General features: G+C 44.2%; 1 protein-coding gene across 1 annotated transcript in view; it reads left to right on the forward strand.

The window, feature by feature from the left end:
• The window catches only part of LOC6648605 (low-density lipoprotein receptor-related protein 2), a 123,031-nt gene that overhangs the window by 97,972 nt on the left and 922 nt on the right, over nucleotides 1–24,137 (forward strand). Inside the window, exons 2-12 of the mRNA XM_002070953.4 lie at nucleotides 2,132–2,314; nucleotides 2,795–2,926; nucleotides 9,588–9,863; nucleotides 9,999–10,253; nucleotides 10,387–12,675; nucleotides 12,961–18,612; nucleotides 18,679–18,890; nucleotides 18,954–19,360; nucleotides 19,976–21,483; nucleotides 21,554–21,866; nucleotides 21,932–24,118. Coding sequence (XP_002070989.3) covers nucleotides 2,132–2,314; nucleotides 2,795–2,926; nucleotides 9,588–9,863; nucleotides 9,999–10,253; nucleotides 10,387–12,675; nucleotides 12,961–18,612; nucleotides 18,679–18,890; nucleotides 18,954–19,360; nucleotides 19,976–21,483; nucleotides 21,554–21,866; nucleotides 21,932–24,118 — 13,414 coding nt within the window. The remainder of the gene's footprint in view (nucleotides 1–2,131; nucleotides 2,315–2,794; nucleotides 2,927–9,587; nucleotides 9,864–9,998; nucleotides 10,254–10,386; nucleotides 12,676–12,960; nucleotides 18,613–18,678; nucleotides 18,891–18,953; nucleotides 19,361–19,975; nucleotides 21,484–21,553; nucleotides 21,867–21,931; nucleotides 24,119–24,137) is intronic.

Here is a 24,137-nt window from a genome sequence, read left to right on the forward strand (position 1 = left end):
AACAGAACTAGTAGCTATACAAAAGAAACACTCAAACAGTTCCAACTAGTGTGAAACAATTAGCCAAAAATGAATTAAAGGAAAAGAATTAAAGAGTTCCAACGATTAGCTATTAACCAATGACAACCAATAATAACCAATATACGAGTAGCAATAAGCTAGTACCAACTAGCGAGAAACAATTAACCGAAAAGAATTAAAGAAAAGAATCAACGAGATAAAAATCAACGTGAAACAATCTACGAGTAGCAAAAAGCAAACACTAACTAAAAAACAAAACAATTAGCCAAAATTGAACGAGTCCTAGCGGTTAGCAATTAACGAATATTAATTAACGAATAACAATATACGAGCCAATATATCGAGTAAAAACTAACGAAAAACAATTAGCGAAAAAGGATTAAAGGAAAAATATCAAATATTCACAACTAATGAGAATGCATTTATAATAATTAATAAGTAATCTGACAATTTAGTAAGTCTTAACAAATAACAAATAACTCTTTAAATTCAGTTTTTCAAAATATTCAACTAAAAACTTATTGCCAGAACTCAACTTAATATAGACCAAATGCCACTCAAACTATGCATACATTCTAGCTCGGACAACTGTATTTTTAACGAATAGGTCATGTTGAATGAACGAATAACTCGAACCCCTAATCAGTAAAACGGTCGCATTCGCAGTTAGAACTTCTGTGTATTATACTTATTAACACACACACATATGTGACACATCGCTGTGAATCTTTCATTTTATCAAAGTGCTAAACAATTGCGGCTTAATTTGTTTGTCAACGCTTGGCAAAGGACCCAAGGCGTCTCGCCTTGTATGTATGATGTACCTATGTAAGTATGAGTACAACACATACTCATACATACATACGAAACATACGTGCCATTGCAATCCAAGGAGCGACTTCATAAACACGTCCTAACAACAAGAAGATCAAGCCACAGCAGACAAAATGAGAGAGAAACAAAACAAAAAAAATGTGCGAGCGAATGTTATGTGGCACACGGGAGAAATTAATGCCTGCCAAAATGCCGCCGTTGTCTGCCGATGCTGTTGCTCCTTTCGGGCACGTTCCCCAAACAGCCACAAAACGAAGGAAGGAAGAGTGTGAACCAGAATTGGGCCTGAAAGTTGTCCTGGTCCTTCGGCTGCGACTGCCACTGGGACTGGGACTGGGACTGAAACTGGGCTTGCTTGCAAACAACGTGCTTAAAAAGAAGTTTTCTGCCGAGATTTTGTGTGTTGGGCGCAGAGCCACGAAAAGTTTTACTTTATTTTTGTTTTTACCTAGAACTTTAAATGCAAGCCGAACGACAAGACAAGGACGATGTCTGTTTAAATCTTGAAGCAACTCGCAAAAATATCCACAACACAGTCAGCCAACCAGGCAGTCAGGCAGTCAGGCAGTCAGTCTGCCAGGCAGCAGTCGTAATAATAATAGCAATATGTAAGGCATGGGACTTCCAATGTCACTGGCAACGCCCATTGACTCTGACAGAGGGCTGGCTTTAAGGGGCGGTTGGGTTGGGGGTTCTTGGTGTTAAGGGTTTGCCATGTTGTTCGGTGTATATGTGTTTTTTGTTTTTTTTATGGTTTCGTTATTTGATGATGCAGGATTATGAGAAGGGTATCTATGGAGGGCCCTACTCTTGTATATCTCTGTAACTTTATATGCTTACTTTTCAACATTGCTGTGCTGGAAGGGCATCTGTTAGTCGACTTTTTTAGCCATTTGGCATTAACTTTTGTGTGTGTACCGACTCACCAACTGTGGGTTTATTTTGCGTCTCGCTGACTATTTTGTTGCTATATCTTTTGTGTTGGCCAGGACAATGGATGTTTTGCTTGCATACACTGCCATGCCAATGGGTTATGCAACTGAATTCAAGAATACTAAAAGAGTAAACTTTAAGCTATAATAAATGAGAATGGGAATGTGAATCGGAATTGGATTCGGTATAGAAATGCGATTAAGCTCAAAAGAGAACAAAATCGATGTAAACTAAATTTAATTGCTATTTTTCACTACCCCCAGTCTTTTATTCTCCATTTGTTTGTTGCATTTTACATATTTATTTATTTACATTCTTTTTATGTCTTTGAAAACTTTTTTAGGTGTACGTCTGGGCGAATCTGGTGGCATCAGCAGCAGCAGCGGCAGCAGCTCAATAGCCGCCTTAAATGTGCCATGTCTGAATGAAGAGTTTCGCTGCAACAATGGGAAATGCATAAAATCGCATTGGGTATGCAATTACCAAAAGGATTGCGATGATGGCGAGGATGAGATGCAATCGTGTCGTAAGTATATGTGTATATATGTATATGTATTTGTATAAGTATATGTATGTAGATGAGTATATGGCAGCATTAATTGAAATTGGACATAAAGAATACAAAATAAGTATAATTGAAAAACACTCGATGTGACTTCGCTTTATTGAAAAAGTAAATTATTGTAGACATCCTATGGATTTGGCTCTTTCACAAGGGTTCAAAGTCCTGATTTTCAATTAAGTCAGACAAACTGATCTCAAACTTTAAAGAAAGAAATGTCATATGAGAGTAATTTAATGGCGTTAAAAGAAAAAGTAAAAGCCTAGAAGTTGATTTTATGACACTGAAGATAAATTTGATAATTCAATTGAATATTCATGAAAAAGTTAAGATTTTAAACCAGTTGGGAATCACAAGGAGAGAGTAAAGTATTACAACCACTTCAAATGATTTAGCAATGTATCTAACTCATTTGCGACTTTGAATATGCTTTTTGTTTTACAGCCCCGCCTGAATGCGATTCACCCCAATTGAACTGCGGCCAATATGTCTTCAATAAGACGTACTGCATCCCACCGCATCATCGTTGTGACATGATCGACGACTGTGAGGACAAGTCGGATGAGGCGCAATGCAGTAAGTTATAGATATATACCTATATATATTAATAATTATGCTCATGTATAATCTTCTTTATTCTTAAGTCATATTTCGATATATTCATACACACAGACACAAAGAAATGTATGCACACAGACACACATACATACATACGTATGTGTGTACATACCATACATACTTATATAAATATTTATATAATACCTTTTCTCGCTCTCAATGGCAGAATTTGATGTTGACTCAACAAATATTTGTTAGCTCATCCCCAACGCAAAGGACTAACAGAAGTTACACATTACTTTCCAACTGCCTCCTTACTCCTCCTCCACTTCAACTCGACTTCTCACAACTCTCACTCCCCTCTGGGTGAATGTGTGTGTGCCAACAATTTGCTTAGGAAAATGTTTACATTTTATTATACCAATTTTATTTATGCAAATTTTACCAAATTCACACACAAATACACACACACACACACACACACATAGAGGGAAAGAAGGAGACCACATTTTGCTGGCTGCGAAAGCAAAGTCAAGTTAAGTGTGTGTAGCCAAGGTAGAAAACTATATAGTATTTGGATTTTGGGTTTTGCTTCAGGTGGGGCCAGTTACTAAATTAGTATGCCAGACAAAATTTTTGGTTTGAGAAATAGCAGAAAGGTGGCAAGTAGGAGGGAGGGGGCAAAAGGCAAAAGAATCCAAGACAGGCTATCGATCAAATTGAACCAATGCTAAAATGTTAAATGTCAGACATTAAGCATTTATACAAAGATGGATAAGATATTAAAGAGATGAGTGGCAAATGTGAAAATTGATTAAACTATAGATTATATTATACTATAGATTATTAAAAAGATGATAAAATGTTTCTCATTTCATCTAAAGTAATCCCAGAAATGCAGTTAAAATCAACAATATGAAAAAAAACTTAACTTAATTTGCATTTAAATTGCCATTAAATCGATTTATGATTTATATTTAGACAATATCCATCAATAGGCTGAAGTACAAAGAAGCCTCGCAATATTACGTATACGCTTTGTAACCCGTCCAAAGAAAACAAAATATGTAGTAAACGAGATTTTCAAACACCGAAAGCCACATTTAATTAGTCTATAACGAAAGAATTGTCCCAGACATGTCAGACAGAAAAATTCTAGAAAGTGGCTAACTCCTAATTGCTCGAGACATTAATTCAAATGCTAATGGAATCCTATCAACATTTTTTAACACTGGCAATAACTGTAACAGGAGACAATCAAATACTACTTTTACTAAAATTATTAAGGGCAATTTACTATGCTTGAGTTGTTTTGCTTTCAATTATTTAAATAGCATCTAATTTTGTTTATTTTCATACCTTATTAACTTCATTTTGATTGTTTTTCCAAGTATTTTGCTTAACTTTCAAAAAGTTTTTTTTAACTTTTTATACTCACTTTAGATACTTCATTTCAATGGTTTTTTCGTTTTTCATTCAGCTTTGGTTTGCATGAAATCAGTTTCTATTCATTCTCCAAATTAACATATCGATAGTGATTTTCGAAATTGAGTGAACGAGAATGCTTAACGTTTGCTTTTCGTTAGTCATCTTTGTCATTGTTTAACGTATTCTATACACATCTATACATATATATAAAGAAGGATCCTATTCGTGAATAAAATTTAATGCATTTTCAACAGCTTTCGCTTGGTTGGACCTTGTGTAGTTTAGCTTTAGCTTTCTCCTTTTACAAAGTTCAAGTGCATTCAACTAGCAGACTGTGTGTGTGTATATGTGTGTGTGTGTGTGTGTGTGTCGCACATTTTGATTAAAACTTTTGGCCAAGTCAAAAGCCTGAACTACATCCCCAGACCCAGACCCTAGCCCATGTAAATGCAAGTGAAGAGACTAGAAAAGAGTCCTGAGTACTGAGTCCTGAGACTGGGACTGGGAACAGCTAGCATTTATTGCTTGTTATTTAAGATTTATATTTAAATATCTTTGAGGCGACCAATTTCTAAGTACTGCCAATGCCTTGTACATACAACTTTGCTTAAGCTTTTGACTGACGCTAGACAAACGCAACCAACAACTTTGTCCTGACCGTCTGGGTAGTATCAAGAAGGGCAATTTGCTGGCAGACAGAAGCGGAAACCTCTTCATCTCACTCTGTCTCTTTCGTTGTCTTTGTCTCCGTCTCTTTTTCTCTTGCCATTTTGTCTGATGCTGTCGCATTTTTTCTCATCATCTCTTTCTGGTTGTGTTTTATTCTATTACAAGTTTTTGCACAAGATCAAGTTTAAATTTCATTTTAAATTTAATAAGACACTTGCTGTCTTTCTTCCGCTTGCTCCTGCTGTCTGTCTCTCTCTCTCTCTCTGTGTCTCCTCATTTCGTCTTACTTGCACAATAATTTATCGCGCTTAAATGGCGACAAAATGTTCGCTCTTATTGCGTTCTTAACAAATTTATTTTGCGTACGTGTCAACGCGTCTTGGAGTGACATGTCTGCAGGGAAAAGGGAAATGGGGAAAATGAAGGTGGCTCAACGGAAGTATTAGCAGGAGCCGCACTTGGAGTTCATGGTAGGAGAGTATCTCTCTTTCTATGTCTGTGTGTGTGTGGATGGGTACGTCTGTGTGTTTACATGGGTGTAAGTATAGGTGAAAAGTATGTCTCTGTGTGAGTGTGTTCTTGCTACTCTTTTGTTTGCCTAATTTATGGCATATAAATATTAGAGTAAAGCTTACTTCAACCATTTAATTACTTCAGGTGTTTGTTGTTCTCAGTACGTATATATATATATATATAAGCAAACATACATACATATATGGCTTAAGGTCGGAAAGATATCCCTAATAGTTTAAAAGTAATAAGCTAAACATGGACTTTGTAAATACCCTATGAAAATGGATGTCAATTTTACCCCCTAAAAGCAATTAGAGGCCTTAAGTATTTACTGAACTTGATAAGAAAGAAAAAGGTTTCTAAAGGTGAGATGTTTATTAAAATTCTCCTTCTCTTTACGTGTTCATATACTTTTCTAATGTTTTATATGTATGTTTAGCTTAGAATTGAATATTTGCATTCCATATAAATTAGTTTTCGTCTCTATTAAATTTCAAGTGTTTTGTGTGAGTTATTAATTGTTTTGGTCCTTTAATTTTGAATGTCTCAGCGAATCGATTATTCTTCCTGTCGAAAACCCAACCAGACACATTCATCTTCAACTGTTGGTACAGTTGGCCCCATGAGCTGCTGCTGCTTCTGGTCGATAAACAGGAAGGCAAGGTTAACCAAGCAAGCTGTAAGCTCTAACCACTTTTACATAGTTAGCCCTGTGTTTACCCTTTAAGCCTTTCACCATCTTCTTCATTACGCATTGCACTTAAACTCTGATGCTGTTGCTGCTCCTGCTGCTGCTGCTACTGAGGGCCTAATGAGGCAGATTGCGATTGCGGGCATAAAAAGTGCGTAAAAGCCAAACCAAGCCCCAAAAAGTAGGCAACAAAACACACACACACACAAAATAAAAAGCAAGAAAAAAACTTACTCAAACTCACTCCAACACCTGGCAAAGAAGTTGTACTTTTACTTCTTCATTCCCCTTCCGCCTTCCCCCGTTTTTGGCGGGGAAAACAAGATTTTCGCATGTCTCTCGTAAACTGTCGTCGGAGATGCCACTACATCTCCCTATCGTCCCATTCCCATTCCCTGGCTTCCTTCTATTTACAGCTGACGTTTATTTGACTGCAGCTAAACGTGACGAGAATTGGCCGGAGAAGGGGAACTGAGGGAAGTGGCACTTGTAGAGCGTAATTACACAGAGACTATCCAACCCGGCCAAAAATCCTCGTAAAAGTCTTGAGTTGCAATAAAAGTTAATGCACAGAAAAAACTCCTCTCTCTCTCCCTCCCCACGCCGCACCACCTTACCCAATTAGAGAGAAGGAGATGGCAAATTCTGCGTACTACTGGAGATACGAAGTTGTGTAAACTTCAAAGTTGTACCAGTTGTCCGTGTTGTGTTTATGTAGTGCCAACAATGCAATGACCCACACCCACACCCACTCAGTGACTCCCACAATCTCTGCCCCCCCCCCCCCCCCCCCTTTGCCTCTACCTCACCTCACCTAAACCTAATCCATTTCATGGATTTTCTCAAAGTTTTTCATCCAAATTGCAAGATGTGAAAAATGAAGTTTTGACGCTACTCGCTACGCTTCTCTTTGCGATGATTTTTATGACCTTGCGCAACTGCTCGAACAGCTGGCCATGCCCACAACCATGCCCGCTCCTCCTCCCCCTTGCGACTCATTTGTCATTATGATTTGCTTTTAATGTAATGCAACGAATTTGTAACAAATTGTCCGCGTAAATCTTGTCAATGCAGTGAATAGCAAAGAGGAAGACACAGTGCACCAACTGTCGCAGATACAGGGTGCATTGGCATTGGATTGAAAACAGGGTGACATCAGTTAGATGGTTTCACTTTGCCAACAGAATTATATGATCTGAAGCCAAAACAAAAACTCCTTAACCAATTGAAACAATTGTGGATGTGAGAAGGCAACCATTTTTTTCTAGTTCTTTTCCCTTTCTATAAAGGATTGAAGGTTTTTCTCTCGGTGTGTGTGTGTGTGTGTGTGTGTGTGTGCAGATGCTGGTCGTCTGCGTGACACATTTTTATGATTATAAAGTTTAACCTCCGCTCCGGTGGAGTGTGCTGGTTGCAAACAAAAGTTGAACGCTTTGGCTTCCACTTTGTCAATAGAACACAGAGGCAAGAGCTACCTGGTTGCACACACACACACACACACACGCATTCACATATACATATATACAATTTTTTATTGTTGCAACAAAAAAGTTTTTGTTTTCTGAAAAGAGGGAAAACTATTTATACAAGTTGGTATGTTTAACTTGCACTAATTAAGTTTACTCTGCCACACTTGAACGACTCGTTTCTGCGGCAAGAGATTAAAAAGGAGAACAGGCGGTAAGGAGAAACCAGAGATCAACTTGTCAAGTCTCTAGAGTCGAATGCTAAACATAAACTTAAAGTTTCTCTTTATAGGATATAGATTTTTTCTCTTCTGTATTAACTAACTAATTTAGTTATTCCCTTGACCACCTCTTTCTTGTAGCCAACGAAAATGTGATAAACTGATAGAAAGAGTAGAAGGGAGGTTTCGATGTTTTTCTGGTTTCCTGCAACCAACTACTCGATAATTTATAGCACTTTGCCTGTCAACACACACACACACACACACACACACACACACACACACACACACACACACAGAGAGTCACACTGAGAACTCAAGTGCACAATACGAAAGACTGTGAGACAGACGAAGAATCACGCCCAACCATGCATTATGTATACATCACACCAACCCCCACCTCACACTCTTCCCTTTCTCCCCCCTAATGCGTGCCTGCCAGCCTGCCTTGTGGCTGAGGCCTTCTGCCTCATCTCACATCCATCCCATATAGTACCTCATGCCCACGCTTTCAATGTACCCCATATCATGGCCATTGACCATGTTGCCAACTAGAGAATCCCACATTAGGATGGCCCAAATTGGTAGAGAAAAGACAAGACAATTGACCTGGTTATCAACATTGACCATACAATCGAAAGTTTACCACTTTCAACTCTTTTCAAAGAAAGCTGAATCTGTTTTAATTTTATATCAAAGGAAATGCTAGACGCTTCAAATTTCAAAGGAAGTTTCCTTCGGATCCACCCTAAAGCTTAAATACATACATATATATATACATATATATAGCCTGGTCTCGGGGCGCATCAAAATTTAATGTCGTTTGGTTGCCCCGAAAATAGTTTGCAGGCATTTTTAAGCTGGCGAACAAAAAACGATAAGTCCTTCAAATTGGATCCCTTGGCAACCTGCAGCCATTCGAACAATAAAATATATACATAGGTATATACATACATATATATTTCTATAGTAGTGACAATAAAATGAGTAGAGGTGAGTAGACAAAGTGAAGATGGAATTGGAGTTGGAGTCGAAAAGCTCAGCACTGCTTAGCCTTGCTCAACGGGCGAGCAAATGAGTTATTGGATTGTGCTATCGGTGTTGACATAATGTAAATTTGATTAATTTGTCTATCTATCTCCCAGAGTGTATAGACTGTTGTGTGTGTGTGTGTGTGCGTATTGTTTGTTAGCATCCCCGAGATTACCTTTAGCGCGTGTTTAATTAAGTATAATGACATGGCCAACTACCCTAACCAATTGACAGACAAAATCAGAGAGATAGAGATTCCATCCAAAAAAAATGTTAATGGCTAAAAGCTTAAAAATAAAACAGATCAAGCTAAAGTACAAGGACTGACTAGATAATAATATTTCAACAACTCTCCAAACGATATAGAAATAATATAACCCAACTTGTTGTAGACGCAGTTAATTTGTGAAAATGAGTTTGTTTATGGCATTCAATTTGATTTGTAAATTTCCTGGAATTTGTTTGTCTCTAATTATTAAGCTCTCTTCCTCTCTCGTACTCTCTGTCTCACTGTGCCTTTTCTTCCACTGTCAGAGTAATTAAATAGAAAGCCAAGCTCTTTCTGGCTCTCTAATCTCACTACCTTTCCATTGTGTATTGTGCATTGTGCTCAAATTGTAGTTTTGCCTCTAACATCTCTTGTTGCCTTATACTTTCAGCTTACCGTAAGTGCCAGCACACGGATGTCTTTTGTAATGCTCCAGGTGGTGCGGCACCAGCAGAGGGCAGCCGCCTTGCTGGTCCTTGTGTACCCAAAGAGAAACGCTGCGATGGCTATGTCGATTGCCGTACGGGACGTGATGAGGAGGGTTGTAATGGTGTAGCCTGTCAGTTGGATCAATTTCGCTGTGCCAGCGGACACAAGTGCATCGATGCGGCTCTGAAGTGTAATCATCGGGATGACTGTGGCGACAATTCGGACGAACAAGGATGCAGTGAGTATAAATGAGCGTCTAACACTCTGATATCCTGTACTTTTCTCGCTCGCTTTTTGTTTGTTTTTGTTTTTTTCCTTGTCATTGCTCACTTGCTGCTCTCTCTCTCTCTCTCTTCCCCTTTGCATAATTCAGACTTTCCGCCTTGCCATCATGCCCAGTTCCGTTGTACGAATGCTCTGTGCATACCGTATAACTTTCACTGCGATGGCTATCACGACTGTGCCGATGAGAGTGATGAGGCCAACTGTACGGCAATTGCCTGTCCGGACAACAAGTTCCTGTGCCCACGCGGCGGCGTTAACGGGGCACCCAAGTGCATATTCAAGTCAAAGCTATGCGATGGCAAACGTGACTGTGAGGATGGCAGCGATGAGGAAACCAACTGCTGTACGTACAAATTTTAAAGGCTAAGTGTAAAGCGTTCTTTTGATCATTGCGCACTAGAGATGAGCAACATTCGATAATAGGTCGAAGATAGTTTTAATCGATTTACTGAAATTAACTATTGTTTTGCTTACAGCAATTGCCTCGTGTCCTGCTTTAAGCTGTGAGTACAAGTGTGGACCATCCCTGACGGGAGGTGTTTGCTATTGCCGGCCTGGTCAATCCCTGGCCCCTGATAATCGGACGTGTGCCGATCTCGATGAATGCGCCGAATGGGGACACTGTGATCAACTATGCACCAACACTCTCGGCTCGTACAGTTGCCAATGCGCTCAAGGCTATACCTTGATCAATGAATCGAAATGCATTGCACCCGATGCAAACAATCTGCAATTGATATTTGCCCACGATCGTGCCATAATGCGGATGAAGGCTCACGGTGGTGATCCCCAGATATTGGCCAATGCCACAGCAGCGGCCGGCGTTGCCTTTCACTATGCCCGGAACACGCTCTACTGGTCGGACATCAAGACAAGAAAAGTGCAGTCCCTGCCATTGGATCCATCGAATGGAGTGGCACCGCTAGATCAAACGCTGCCTGGCACTTGGGCTCCTGTTGCTTTGGCCGTCGACTGGGTGGGCGATAAAATCTATGTGGCCGATCTTGTTGGTCAAAAGATCGATGTCTTCGAGTTGAGCGGTAATTGGCATGCTGTCGTCTTGGGTTCGAATCTTACCAGTCCTGCCGACCTGGCTCTGGATCCCACTGCCGGCCTAATGTTTGTGGCCGATGGTGGGCAAGTGCTGCGCGCCCATATGGATGGCACCCATGCCCGTTCCATTGTCTCAGAAGCTGCCTACAAGGCCAGCGGTGTGACCGTGGACATAATCGCGAAACGTGTCTTCTGGTGCGATTCGTTACTGGACTACATTGAATCGGTGGACTATGAGGGATCGCAGCGTGTGATGGTATTAAGGGGTCAGCAGGTACCCAGCCCATCAAGATTGGCACTCTTTGAGAATCGTATCTATTGGACGGATGCCACCAAACAAGGCATCATGTCGGTTGACAAATTCGAGGGTCCCAGCTCCATTCAGGTGACATATAAGGCCAAGGATATACGCGAACCGAAGGGCATCATCGCGGTGCATGCTCTCAGTCAACCACGAGTCTCCAATCCCTGTGGCAACAACAATGGCGGATGCAATCACATGTGCATAGTCACCGCTGTGAAGGGAGCACCCACGGGTTTGGGTTTCCGTTGTGCTTGCCACACTGGCTATCAACTGCAGACCGATCTGAAGAATTGCAAACTAGTCCGCGAGTTCCTCATGTATTCGCAGCAGCGTTTCATTAAGGGCAAAGTTCTGGAGCCAGTGATTGAGGGTTTTAGTGATGCCATTTTGCCAGTGGTCTCACGACGTGCACGCTTTGTGGGCCTAGACTTTGATGCCCGTGACGAGTTCATCTACTATTCGGATGTCCTGCAGGATGTCATCTATCGGGTGCATCGTAATGGCACTGGACGTGAAATTGTGTTGGCCTCACAAAACGAAGGCGTCGAAGGTTTGGCCGTTGACTGGGCTTCGAAAAACCTCTACTACATTGACTCACGCAAGGGTACACTGAACGTGCTCTCCACCCGCAATGTAACACATCGTCGCACTCTTCTCAAGAATCTTAAACGACCCCGGGCCATTGTTGTGCATCCCAATCGGGGTTATATCTTTTTCTCCGAATGGGACCGACCAGCGAATATTACACGAGCGAATACCGACGGCAGCAATTTGCTTGTCTTCCGCAATGTCACATTGGGCTGGCCCAATGGATTGTCCATTGATTTCAAAGAAGATCGTGTATACTGGTGTGATGCCCTCTTGGATCATGTCCAGCATGCCAGTCTCGATGGTACGGATATCAAGACGGTGAACTCCCGCCTGGTGCGTCATCCCTTCTCCATTGTCATACACAACGATTGGATGTACATTACGGATTGGCGCTTGGATGCCATCATCCGCTTGCATAAGCTAACCGGCGAACAGGAAGAAATGATGGTGCGAGAGCCACAAACGAATCGTCTCTATGGTGTCAAAGTGTACAGTCATGAGGTGCAACGTATTGCCGAGACACAACCGTGTCATATGAATAATGGTGGTTGTCAAAAGATTTGTTTTGCTGTTCCTATTGCTTCAAATACCACGACAATTCCAAGGCTACAGGCACGCTGCTCTTGTCCGTATGGTGAACGTCTGGCCGAAGATCAAATGAGTTGTGTGCCCGATCCCAGTGCTGAGCCACCGGTTCAACCGTGCCCCAATTCATGGGACTTTACTTGCAACAATCAACGCTGCATACCTAAATCCTGGGTTTGTGATGGCGACGATGATTGCCTAGACAACAGTGATGAGGAACAGAACTGTACAAGTAAGTAATCCTTCCACATAATTACCAATAAAAACTTGTTTCCTCTTAAAACCAAAAACCATTGACGTTGTAGTCATTTTTCATGCCATTCCCGGCCGTCTCAAGCAGTGCAAAACAGTGCAGTACACAAGCAGTCAACGCAAGAACTCAAAGCCCATCAAGCAGTTAAAAAAATAAAAACTTATAATTCGAATTCAATTAAGATTTATGATTTATGAAAGAGTAAATATGCAGAAATTTAATTCAATGGCTTTTCTTTTTCTCTATCTTTCTATAATCTTGTAGAACCCACCTGTGGATCGAATGAATTCCAATGCAAGTCTGGACGTTGTATCCCTTTGAATTTCCGTTGCGATCAGGAGAACGATTGTGGTGATAATTCAGATGAATTGGATTGCGGCAATGTCACGTGTGGTACATCGCAATTTGCCTGTGCGAATGGGCGCTGCATACCCAATATGTGGAAATGCGACAGCGAAAACGATTGTGGCGATAGCAGCGATGAAGGTGAATTTTGTGCAGAGAAGACTTGCGCCTATTTCCAATTCACTTGCCCAAGGACCGGACATTGTATACCACAAAGTTGGGTTTGCGATGGCGACGACGATTGTTTCGATAAGCAGGACGAGAAGGATTGCCCACCGATTAGCTGTCTGGCCAATCAATTCAAATGCAGCGACATGCGGCAATGTGTCGAGGAGTCATATAAATGCGATGGCATACCCGATTGTAATGATGGCAGTGATGAACTTGGCTGCCCATCAATGGGTCCCAATCAGTGTAATATTGAGAAGCATTTCCGTTGCAAGTCGACTGGATTCTGTATACCGATAGCCTGGCATTGTGATGGTTCCAACGACTGCTCTGATCACTCAGACGAACAGGATTGTGGTCAGATAACGTGCGCTCAGAATTTCTTCAAGTGTAATAACACAAATTGTGTGTTCAAGGCCTACATCTGTGATGGCAAAGACGATTGTGGTGATAACTCCGATGAGGGTACCGAACATGCCTGTGTCCCGCCGCCCTTCAAGTGCGCCCATGGTCAATGGCAGTGTCCAGGAGTGACAGAACGTTGCGTGAACATAACCTCAGTGTGCGATGATACTCCCGATTGTCCCAACGGAGCCGACGAGGGCGAAGGTTGTGATTTGGCCGAGTGTGTCCATCAGACGGGTCAGTGTTCGAATTTCTGCCAGAAGACACCAAATGGAGCACTTTGTGTGTGTCCGCCGGGCTCAGAGATTGGCGAAGATGGCTTCACCTGTGTGGATACCAATGAATGCGATCCGCCCGGCTTGTGTTCGCAGCAGTGCACAAATACAAAGGGTTCCTACTTCTGCTCCTGTACAGATGGCTACATACTTGAACCGAATAAGCATACCTGCAAGGCCGTCAATCATACAGCCGCATTTTTGATAATCTCCAATCGTCATTCAATTCTGGTGGCCGATCTAAAGGAGCAGGGTCTGGAGCGGGTTCCCATCATTGTGGAGAATGTGGTGGCCACTGCCTCAAACATGCACACGGGCACGATATTCTGGAGCGATATGAAACTGAAGAAGATATCACGTCTGGATAGAGGCATGGAGCCGCAGGAGATTATAACGACAGGTTTGGATTTAGTCGAAGGATTGGCCTATGATTGGATTGCCCAGAATCTCTACTGGTTGGACAGTAAACTGAATACCATTGAGGTGTCGGCTGAGAATGGTTCAAATCGTTTGGTTTTGGTTCGCGAAAATATAACACAACCGCGTGGCATGTGCATTGATCCTAGTCCCGGAGCACGTTGGATATTCTGGACCGATTGGGGAGAGAATCCTCGCGTGGAACGCATTGGCATGGATGGTACCATGCGCAAGACCATTATCAATACCAAGATCTATTGGCCAAATGGTTTGACCCTGGATATAGCCACGAAGCGTGTATATTTTGCCGACTCGAAGTTGGACTTTATTGATTTTTGCTATTACAATGGTACGGGACGGCAACAGGTCCTGGCCAGAAGCCATTATTTGCTACATCCGCATTCGTTATCCCTGTTTGAGGACACTCTCTACTGGACAGATCGTCAGCTAAATCGAGTGCTATCAGCGAATAAGTTCCGGGGCAAAAACCAGACAGTTGTCTCCCATCTAATAAGTCAACCGTTGTCCATTCATGTCCATCATGCATCATTGCAACCGATGCACCCGAATCCGTGTGCCCAGGCCAAGTGCCAGCATTTGTGTCTGCTCAGTCCCAGTGCCACGGAGGGCTATTCGTGCAAGTGTAAGCCAGGCTTCAAGCTTCTCAGCGAAGGACGTTGCATTGAGGAGGAGAATCCCTATTTAATGGTGGTCAAGGGCACTCAAATTGTGGATCTGCCATTGAATGGAGGCGATGCTCGTGCCGGTGCCCTGGCCCCAGTCATTGGCATCGAGAGTAGCACCGGTCTGGACTTTGATCGCAAGGGTGAGACTCTGTATTGGGTGCAGGGACGTGAGGATGACGACGAGAATTGCACCATTTTCACAACTCCCTACGGCGGCGGCAATAAGACACTGTTCCTTGGCATAGACACTGGCATTGTGGGTGCTCCCTATACCATAGCGTTCGATTGGCTGGGACGTAATCTGTATATTGGCAATCGTGTGGCCAGCAATATCGAAGCTGTGCGGGTCGATGGTAAACAGAGATATCGCACTGTCATCTTGGCCAACGATGGCAACGCCAATGCCGTGTCCAAGCCCAAACAACTGGTGCTCGATCCCAGCGATGGTAAGCTCTTCTGGATCGATGAGGGAGTACTTGAGGTGCCAGTTAAAATCGGGCGCGTCAATATGAATGGTGAGGATGCAAAGGTATTGAGGGCGGATCTAAAGCATCCGGAGAGCATTGCTGTCGATATTGAAAAGAAGACTATATACTACAGTACCAGAGCTCCGGCAACAATATGTTCCATGGACTACAATGGAGATGATCATACCATTATAATATCCGAAGATCAGGCCATTTCCCGTCCCCGTAGTCTGGGCATACTTGATCATCGTCTCTACTATCTGGATCCGGTCTATGAGAAGATCGTGCGTGTTGATTTGCCACGAGGCGACAATCCAAAGACCATAGTGGACAATGAGCCAGATTTGCGCTCAATGATGATCTACAAGAAACGCGCACTGATGCAGCATCCCTGCCAGACAGGCAACGGCGGCTGCAAGCAGCTCTGCATTCCCGGACCTGCGGCAACAAGGACCTGCGCCTGCGGCATTGGCTATCGCAAGGATAATGAGATCAATTGTGTGGCCTATAAGACATTTGCCGTTGTCTCCCAACTGGACATGATACGTGGCTATAGCTTGAGTGATAGCTCCGAGGCAATGGTGCCAATCAGTGGACCAGGTCATCATATACTCCATGTGGATGTGATGTATCGCGAGCAATGGATCTATTGGGCGGAATTCAATCGCGGCTATTGGAACGGCATTTTCCGTTCGCGACCCAATGGCACCGATCTGCAGCATGTGGTAAAGGATGGCATCGGTAGCAATGGCATTAGAGGTCTGACAATCGATTGGGTGGCTGGCAATATGTATTTCACCAATGTCTATCCTCATGAGAACTATGTGGAAGTGTGCTGGTTGGATGGTAGCAATCGCAAAGTCTTGGTTAAGACCACCAATGATGCGCCACGTGAATTGGCTGTGAATCCCATTAAGAGGCTGCTCTATTGGATCGATTATGGCCAGCATCCGCGTATTGGCAAGGCCCTGCTCGATGGCGACAAGTGGACACCATTGGTAACCTCGGGCATATCATTGCCACGAGATTTAACCATTGATATGCAAACCCATGATGTCTATTGGGTTGATTCCAAATTGGATACGATACAAAAGATATCCTACAATGGCGTCAATCGCAAGGTCATTCGTCGTGACTTACCCAATCCCATGGGCATAGCAATCTATCTGAACGATGTCTATTGGGTCGATAGGAATTTGATGACCGTCTTCAAGGCGTCCAAGCTGTATGGCAACGAAACCGAGGTCACCAGAGTGCGCACCAATCTGGAGAAGTTGCGTGACATTGCCATCTATAATATCAACAATCAACCCAATGATGATAGCAATCCATGCGCCCATTTGGGTAATGGAGGTTGCGATCAACTATGCTTTAGCTTCCCACCGGATCCATCAAGCACCACGGGACGTAACTTCCGCTGCGACTGTGCCACTGGCAAATTGAGTTCAGATGAACGCAAATGCGAAACGGTCAACGAATATTTGGTCTTTGCCACACGCACTGAGATCAGGGCTGTAAATCTGGATCCCCACTCGACCGAGGTACCATTCACTCCGCTGACAAATCTCACCAATGTGGTGGGCTTGGACTTTGATTTCGCCGACAATCGTATGCTGTACACCCAAATACGCCCATGGGCCAAGATAGCCTACACGAAGGCCAATAAGCCCAGCTATTCCGATATCAATGTGGTCCTCAATAAGGGCATCAATCCTGAGGGCATTGCCTATGATTGGACTCAGCAGAAAATATATTGGACGGACAGTTCGAATAACTCTATTTATGCAATGAATCTGGATGGCAGTGAGCTGGTGATGATTGCCCGTGTGGAACGACCACGTGCCATTGTCCTGGATCCATGCAATGGCACTTTGTTCTTCACCGATTGGGGTCGCTTTGGGACATCTGGCAAAATTTTCCGCACCACTATGGCAGGTTCGCTGAAGCGAGCCATTGTCGACAAGGATCTGTCGCAGCCGAGCGGTCTAGCCATTGACTATGATGAGCGAAGACTCTACTGGACCGATGCAGTGCGCGAAAAGATTGAGCGCTCCGATCTGGATGGACGTAATCGTGAACTGCTTGTGGCAGCCACCATTTATCCCTTCGCCATAACTGTCTTTAGAGATTACATTTACTGGACCGATTTGCAATTGCGTGGCGTCTATCGGGCCGAGAAGCATACGGGAGCGAATATGGTCGAGATGGTGAAACGTCTGGAGGACTCACCGCGTGACATACGCATCTATAGTGCCGATCGACAGAAATGCAATGTGAATCCGTGTCGGATCAATAATGGCGGCTGTGCCCAGAGCTGTCATCCGGCGCCGAATGGCAAGGCCGAATGTAAATGCGATGACAACTCCAAGGTCGTTAACGAGGGACGCATGTGTGCGCCGAGGAATAACACTTGCGAGTCCAGCAAATTCTATTGCCAGAATGGTAAATGCATATCACGAATGTGGTCCTGCGATGGCGATGACGATTGTGGCGACAACTCCGATGAGGATCCCAACTATTGTGCCTATCATTCATGCTCACCCAATGAGTTCCGCTGCAATAATGGCCGCTGCATTTTCAAGTCGTGGAAATGTGATCACGAGAACGATTGCAAGGATGGCTCCGATGAGGTGGGCTGCAGCTATCCGCCGTGCGTGGATGGTGAGTTCACTTGCGGCAATGGCCGGTGTATACCACAGACTCAGGTGTGCAATGGAGTGAATGACTGCAAGGACAATGCCACATCGGATGAGACCCGTGAACGTTGCCCCATGAACACCACATGCCCGGCCAATCATCTCAAGTGCGAGAAAACGAATATCTGTGTGGAACCCTATTGGCTGTGCGATGGCGATAATGATTGTGGCGATAACTCCGACGAGGATCCATTGCATTGTGGCCAGCGTACATGTCCCACAAATAGCTTCCGTTGTCCCAATCATCGTTGTATTCCGGCCACTTGGTATTGCGATGGCGATGACGATTGCGGCGATGGGGCCGATGAGCCACCAGATTACTGCAAATCCGAAGGGCGCACCTGCTTTGGGGATCTCTTTACCTGTGACAATGGCAACTGTATACCAAGGATTTATATATGCGATGGCGACAACGATTGTCTGGATAACAGTGATGAGGATAATAGGCATCAGTGTAGTAAGTAACCCATACATTTCATACCCTACTCTCCCCCTCTAACCAATGTCCAATTAATTCACTCAGACGATCGTAAATGTGACGAGGAAACGGAATTCACTTGTGTCGAAAACAAATCCTGGCAACGTGCTCAATGTATACCCAAGAAATGGATTTGCGATGGCGATCCGGATTGTGTGGACGGTGCCGATGAGAATGCAACACTTCATAATTGCGCCACTCCATTGCCATGCGGTGAAGAAATGTACCGATGTGGCAACGGACGTTGCATCAATAAGGTAAGCTAATCCCATTGGGAATTCATTCAAAATGGCATCCATCATATTCCAAACACTTTCCAGGGATGGCTTTGTGATCATGACAACGATTGTGGTGATGGAACCGATGAGGGTAAATTCTGTAATACCAAATACAAGGCATGCTCGAATCAAGAGTTCACCTGCCAGAATTTCAAATGTATACGCAATCAGTATCGTTGCGATGGCGAAGACGATTGTGGTGATCATTCGGATGAGGTTGATTGCAAAAAGGATAATACCACATGTCCGCAAGGACAATTCGCCTGTACGAACGGCCAGTGTATTGATTATAGTCTCGTGTGTAATAAAATTCCCGATTGTGCCGATGAGTCCGATGAGCCAGCCCATTGCAATGTGGATGAATGCGCCAAAGTGGAGATCAATCAATGCGGACACAAATGCGTGGATACCTTGACGAGTTACTATTGTGACTGCAATGAAGGATACAAGTGAGTATTGCAATAATATTCAAAGCCATTCAAGTAAGGACATTAGTTCGGGAGAGTTGAGAAAAATACTTTAAAAAACATCAATCAAATTCTTTAGACAAAAGAATATTTTGACTTATTTTGCATTGTAGAAAAGTATAAGTAATATGAGAGCTTCTAATCATCAATTATTTCCAGAACTAATGAATTTACTTGTCAAACTTAAACCCGTTGGGAATCTTAATTTCAATTAATAAAACTCTAAGTGCTGAAGTAAAGATCAACCGCATCTTAGAGTTAAGATAAACTGATTGTGAGCTCCCAATTATCAGTTGTTCTTAGATCAAATTGGCTTTTCAACCTTAAACCAGTTGGGAATTATAAGGACTTTTTAAGATTTTACTCCTGACTAATACTCTTAGAATAATAAACTGGTTGTTAGTTTTTTTCCTTATCAAGCTTAAACCAGCTAAGAAAGATAAAGTCATTTCATAAATCTTAAACAAAGTACTTCAGGGTTTACTATCTTTCTTCTTGATGAATGTTTTGAATTCGTAAAGGTTATTCGGTTCATCGGTTAATGATTCTACTATATCAAATGTTTTTGCAATCTCTCTTTTACCCTTCCTCCTAAAGGCTTCTAGCCGATGGCAAAGCCTGCGCTGATGTTGATGAGTGCCTTGAGCAACCTGGGGCCTGTTCGCAGCATTGTTCCAATACTCCTGGCAGCTTCTATTGCAAATGCGATGAAAACTACTATGAACGTCAGAATGATGAGCATACATGCAAACGCAAGGATAATATTCCACCCTGGTTGATCTTCACCAATAAGTATTATGTGCGCAATATGTCTGTGGATGGACATCAGTATAATTTGATGCATCAGGATCTGATGAATGTGGTTGCCCTGGACTTTGACATTAAGGATCAGTACATGTATTTCTGTGATGTGACGGCCAAGACAATATTCCGGGCCAAATACACAGATCCACAAGTCGATGACACGCCCCCAGAACGTGAGGCAATCATACGTCACGATTCGCATGGCCTTGAGGGCATAGCCATCGATTGGGTTGGACGTAAATTATATTGGCTGGATAGGCACTCAAAGAACCTGGATGTTTCCGAACTGGATGGCACCAAGCGTAAGACATTGCGCAGCGGTGTGGTAGATCCTCGTGCAATTGTTGTGCATCCGGGCATCGGTTATTTGTACTTCACTTCGTGGCATCTGCAGGCCTACATTGCCAAAATGGGCATGGATGGTTCGAATTTCACACGCATACTCAACTGGAATGATGGCATAGCCTGGCCGAACGCCTTGTCCATTGATTACTTCACCGATCGCATCTATTGGGCCGATGCCCATCTCGATTATGTGGCCTATGCCGATTTGGAGGGACGTCATCGGCACAAGGTCTTAACGGGCAATCAGGTACCGCATGTCTTTGCGTTGAGCCTCTTCGATGATTATGTCTACTGGAGTGATTGGAATCTAAAGGCCATTGTGAGGGCGAACAAGTTCACTGGTGCCAATTATACTGTACTTAGGAATACAACCCACCGACCCTATGACTTGCATATCAATCATCCCCTACGACAATTGCCCTACACAAATCCGTGTGGCACAAACAATGGTGGCTGTTCGCATCTCTGCCTCATAGCCCCACCGCCAGAGTCGACCTACTTGAATATCGAAGGCTATATCGAGGAGGGAGCACCCATCTTCAAATGCGCTTGCCCGAATCAATTCCATTTGGCTGGCGATTCAAAGACCTGCATTGCCAACTGTACGGCCGGACAACATCTTTGCGGTGGCTCAGATGAGAAGTGTATACCATGGTTCTGGAAATGTGACGGCGAAAAGGACTGCAAAGATGGCAGCGATGAGCCAACCACATGTGCTCCACGACACTGTCGAGCTGGCACCTTCCAGTGCAAGAACACTAATTGTACCCCATCCGCCACAATTTGTGATGGTGTCGACGATTGTGGGGATGGCAGTGACGAACAGAATTGTGATCTACCCTGTCCCCTCTCCGATTTCAAGTGTAAATCAAGTGGACGTTGTATTCTTGATAGTTGGCGCTGTGATGGCGATGCGGACTGCAAAGATGGCAGCGATGAGGATCCAGCAGTGTGTAGTAAGTATAAAACAATCGGATTCCAATCGAAATGAATTGAAATTAACCCACTTTTTCGCTCGTTCCATAGACAAACGTTCATGCGATCCTCACACTGAATTTGCCTGCAAGAATGGTCGTTGTATACCCCAATTGTGGATGTGTGACTTTGATAATGATTGTGGTGATGATTCAGATGAGCCTGCCTATATGTGCCGTCAACGTAATTGTACTACCGGATGGCAACGTTGTCCTGGCCAATCGAATTATCGTTGCATACCCAAATGGTTATTCTGCGATGGCAAAGATGATTGTCGGGATAATAGCGATGAATTGCCAGAAAATTGTCCCAAATGTTCCTCAGACACGGACTTTAAGTGCGGCAATAATCGTTGTATACCCAAGTGAGTAGCAATTAGGATGATGATTCCTGATGATCTGGTTAATTGATTTCTTTCCTTTTCTTTAGACAATGGATGTGCGACTTTGCTGACGATTGTGGAGATGCCAGCGATGAGAACGATGCCATTTGCAAGGGACGCTATCGTGAATGTTCTGAATCCGAATTCAAGTGCGGCAATGGCAAATGCATATCATCACGTTGGCAATGCGATCACGAGGACGATTGCGGTGACAATTCCGATGAGATGAACTGTGAGGGCTATCAGTGTAAGAACGGTACATTCCAGTGTGCCTCGGGTCATTGTATTGCCTCGTATTTCCGTTGCGATGGCGATCGCGACTGTCGCGATATGTCCGATGAGGTGGGCTGTCCGCCAAGATTCCCGGGCGGTCGTTATTGCCCCGAATCGAGGTATCAGTGTACAAACAATCTGTGTGTCTCTCTCTCCGATCTCTGCGATGGCACCGACGACTGCGGCGATGGCAGCGATGAGGATCCCAGTGTGTGCAGTGACTTCAATTGCGATACCTTGCGTCGCTTCCAGTGTGCCAATCACCGGTGTGTGGCCCGCTATCAGATCTGCGACGGTGTGGACAATTGCGGCGATGGCAGCGACGAGAACAACATGACATTGTGTGCCACCAAGCAGAAACCCTGCGACATGTACACCCAACATCCGTGTGCCAATAAGAAATGCGTTGAGCGCTCCCAGGTCTGTGATTTCTCGGACGATTGTGGCGATGCCAGCGATGAGTTGGGCTGCCATCACACGAGTAGCTGCTCGGAACAGAATCGTGGCGGCTGCCAGCATCATTGTCACAATCTCACTGAGGGTGGGTACATCTGTACCTGCTATCCGGGCTATATAATCGCAGCGGACAACAAGAAGAAGTGCGTCGATGTCGATGAGTGCGCCACCAGGCAGCATACGTGTTCGCATCAATGTCACAATATGAATGGCACGTATTCGTGTAGTTGTCGTGAGGGCTTCCGCCTGTCCGATGGAGCCAGCGGCGTCTGCAAGGCCGAAAAGGACGATGTGATTCTGGTATATGCCAATGGACCGGAAATTCGTGGTTTGGATCTGCAAAAGCAAGAAGATTTCGATGTGGTGGCGGCTGAGAAGCGTATCGAAGCCTTGGACTATGATGCCCAGCAGCAGATTGTCTTCTGGGCGGATAGCTATGACAAGACGATTAAACGTTCGTATATGGTAAACGCATTGGATGGCCAGGCCAAGATTGGATTCGCCCAGGATCTAAATATGAAGGGTGGTTCGAAACCGACAGCAGTCGCCGTCGATTGGCTCGCCTCGAATCTGTATTGGACCGAAATGGATCGCACGGGATCGAAGCCACGTGGACGTGTGATGGTCGCCAAAACAGATGGACGCTATCGTCGTTCCATAGTGAATGCGGGTCTCGAGGTGCCCACCTCGATTGCCGTTAATCCACAATTGGGTCGCATCTATTGGGCCGATGCCGGTTCGGCACCCAAAATCGAAGTCTCCTGGATGGATGGTTCGAAACGTCGTCCTCTGATAACAGAGCAAATACGCCATCCGGCTGGTCTGACCATCGACTATGCCCAAGATCATATCATCTATTGGGTGGACACCAAACTGAATGCCATTGAATCGATGCGTGCCGATGGCTCGCGTCGCAAGGCCATCATCAAGGGCGACCAACTGCGTCATCCCGTCTCGCTGGATCTGTTTGAGTCCAACATGTACTGGGTGACACGTGACACTGGGGAACTGTTGCGCCAGGATAAATTCGGACGCGGTGTCCAAGTGGTTGTTCATCGTAATCTCGTCAATCCGTCCGGCCTGAAGGTCTATCACGAGAAGCGTTATAACACATCGCTACGGAATCCGTGCTACGAATCCAGCTGCTCCCATCTCTGCCTCCTGGTGCCCGGTGGTCACCGTTGTGCCTGTCCAGACTCATCTGGCCCCTTGCCCTCGCATCGCAGCACCTATGAAGCCATTTGCGATGCAGCCGCCGAAAGGCCACGACCAGCGCCTCGCATCTGCCCATGTCAGAATGGTGGCCTCTGCAAGGAGGATGATCGCGGTGAGCTCTATTGTGAATGTCTGCCCGACTTCAAGGGTGAGCATTGCAATCACAGTGCTGCTGGAGCCTTTGGACATGGCGGTGCCAATGTGACGGCTGTCGTAATGGCCATAGCCCTCATTTTATTAGTAATGATGACGGCGGCCGGTGCCTGGTATATAATACGTAAACGGCCATTGTAAGTACTACCTACTAAT

The sequence above is a fragment of the Drosophila willistoni genome, assembly GCF_018902025.1.
Source record: "Drosophila willistoni isolate 14030-0811.24 chromosome XL unlocalized genomic scaffold, UCI_dwil_1.1 Seg141, whole genome shotgun sequence".
Classification (NCBI taxonomy): domain Eukaryota; kingdom Metazoa; phylum Arthropoda; class Insecta; order Diptera; family Drosophilidae; genus Drosophila; species Drosophila willistoni.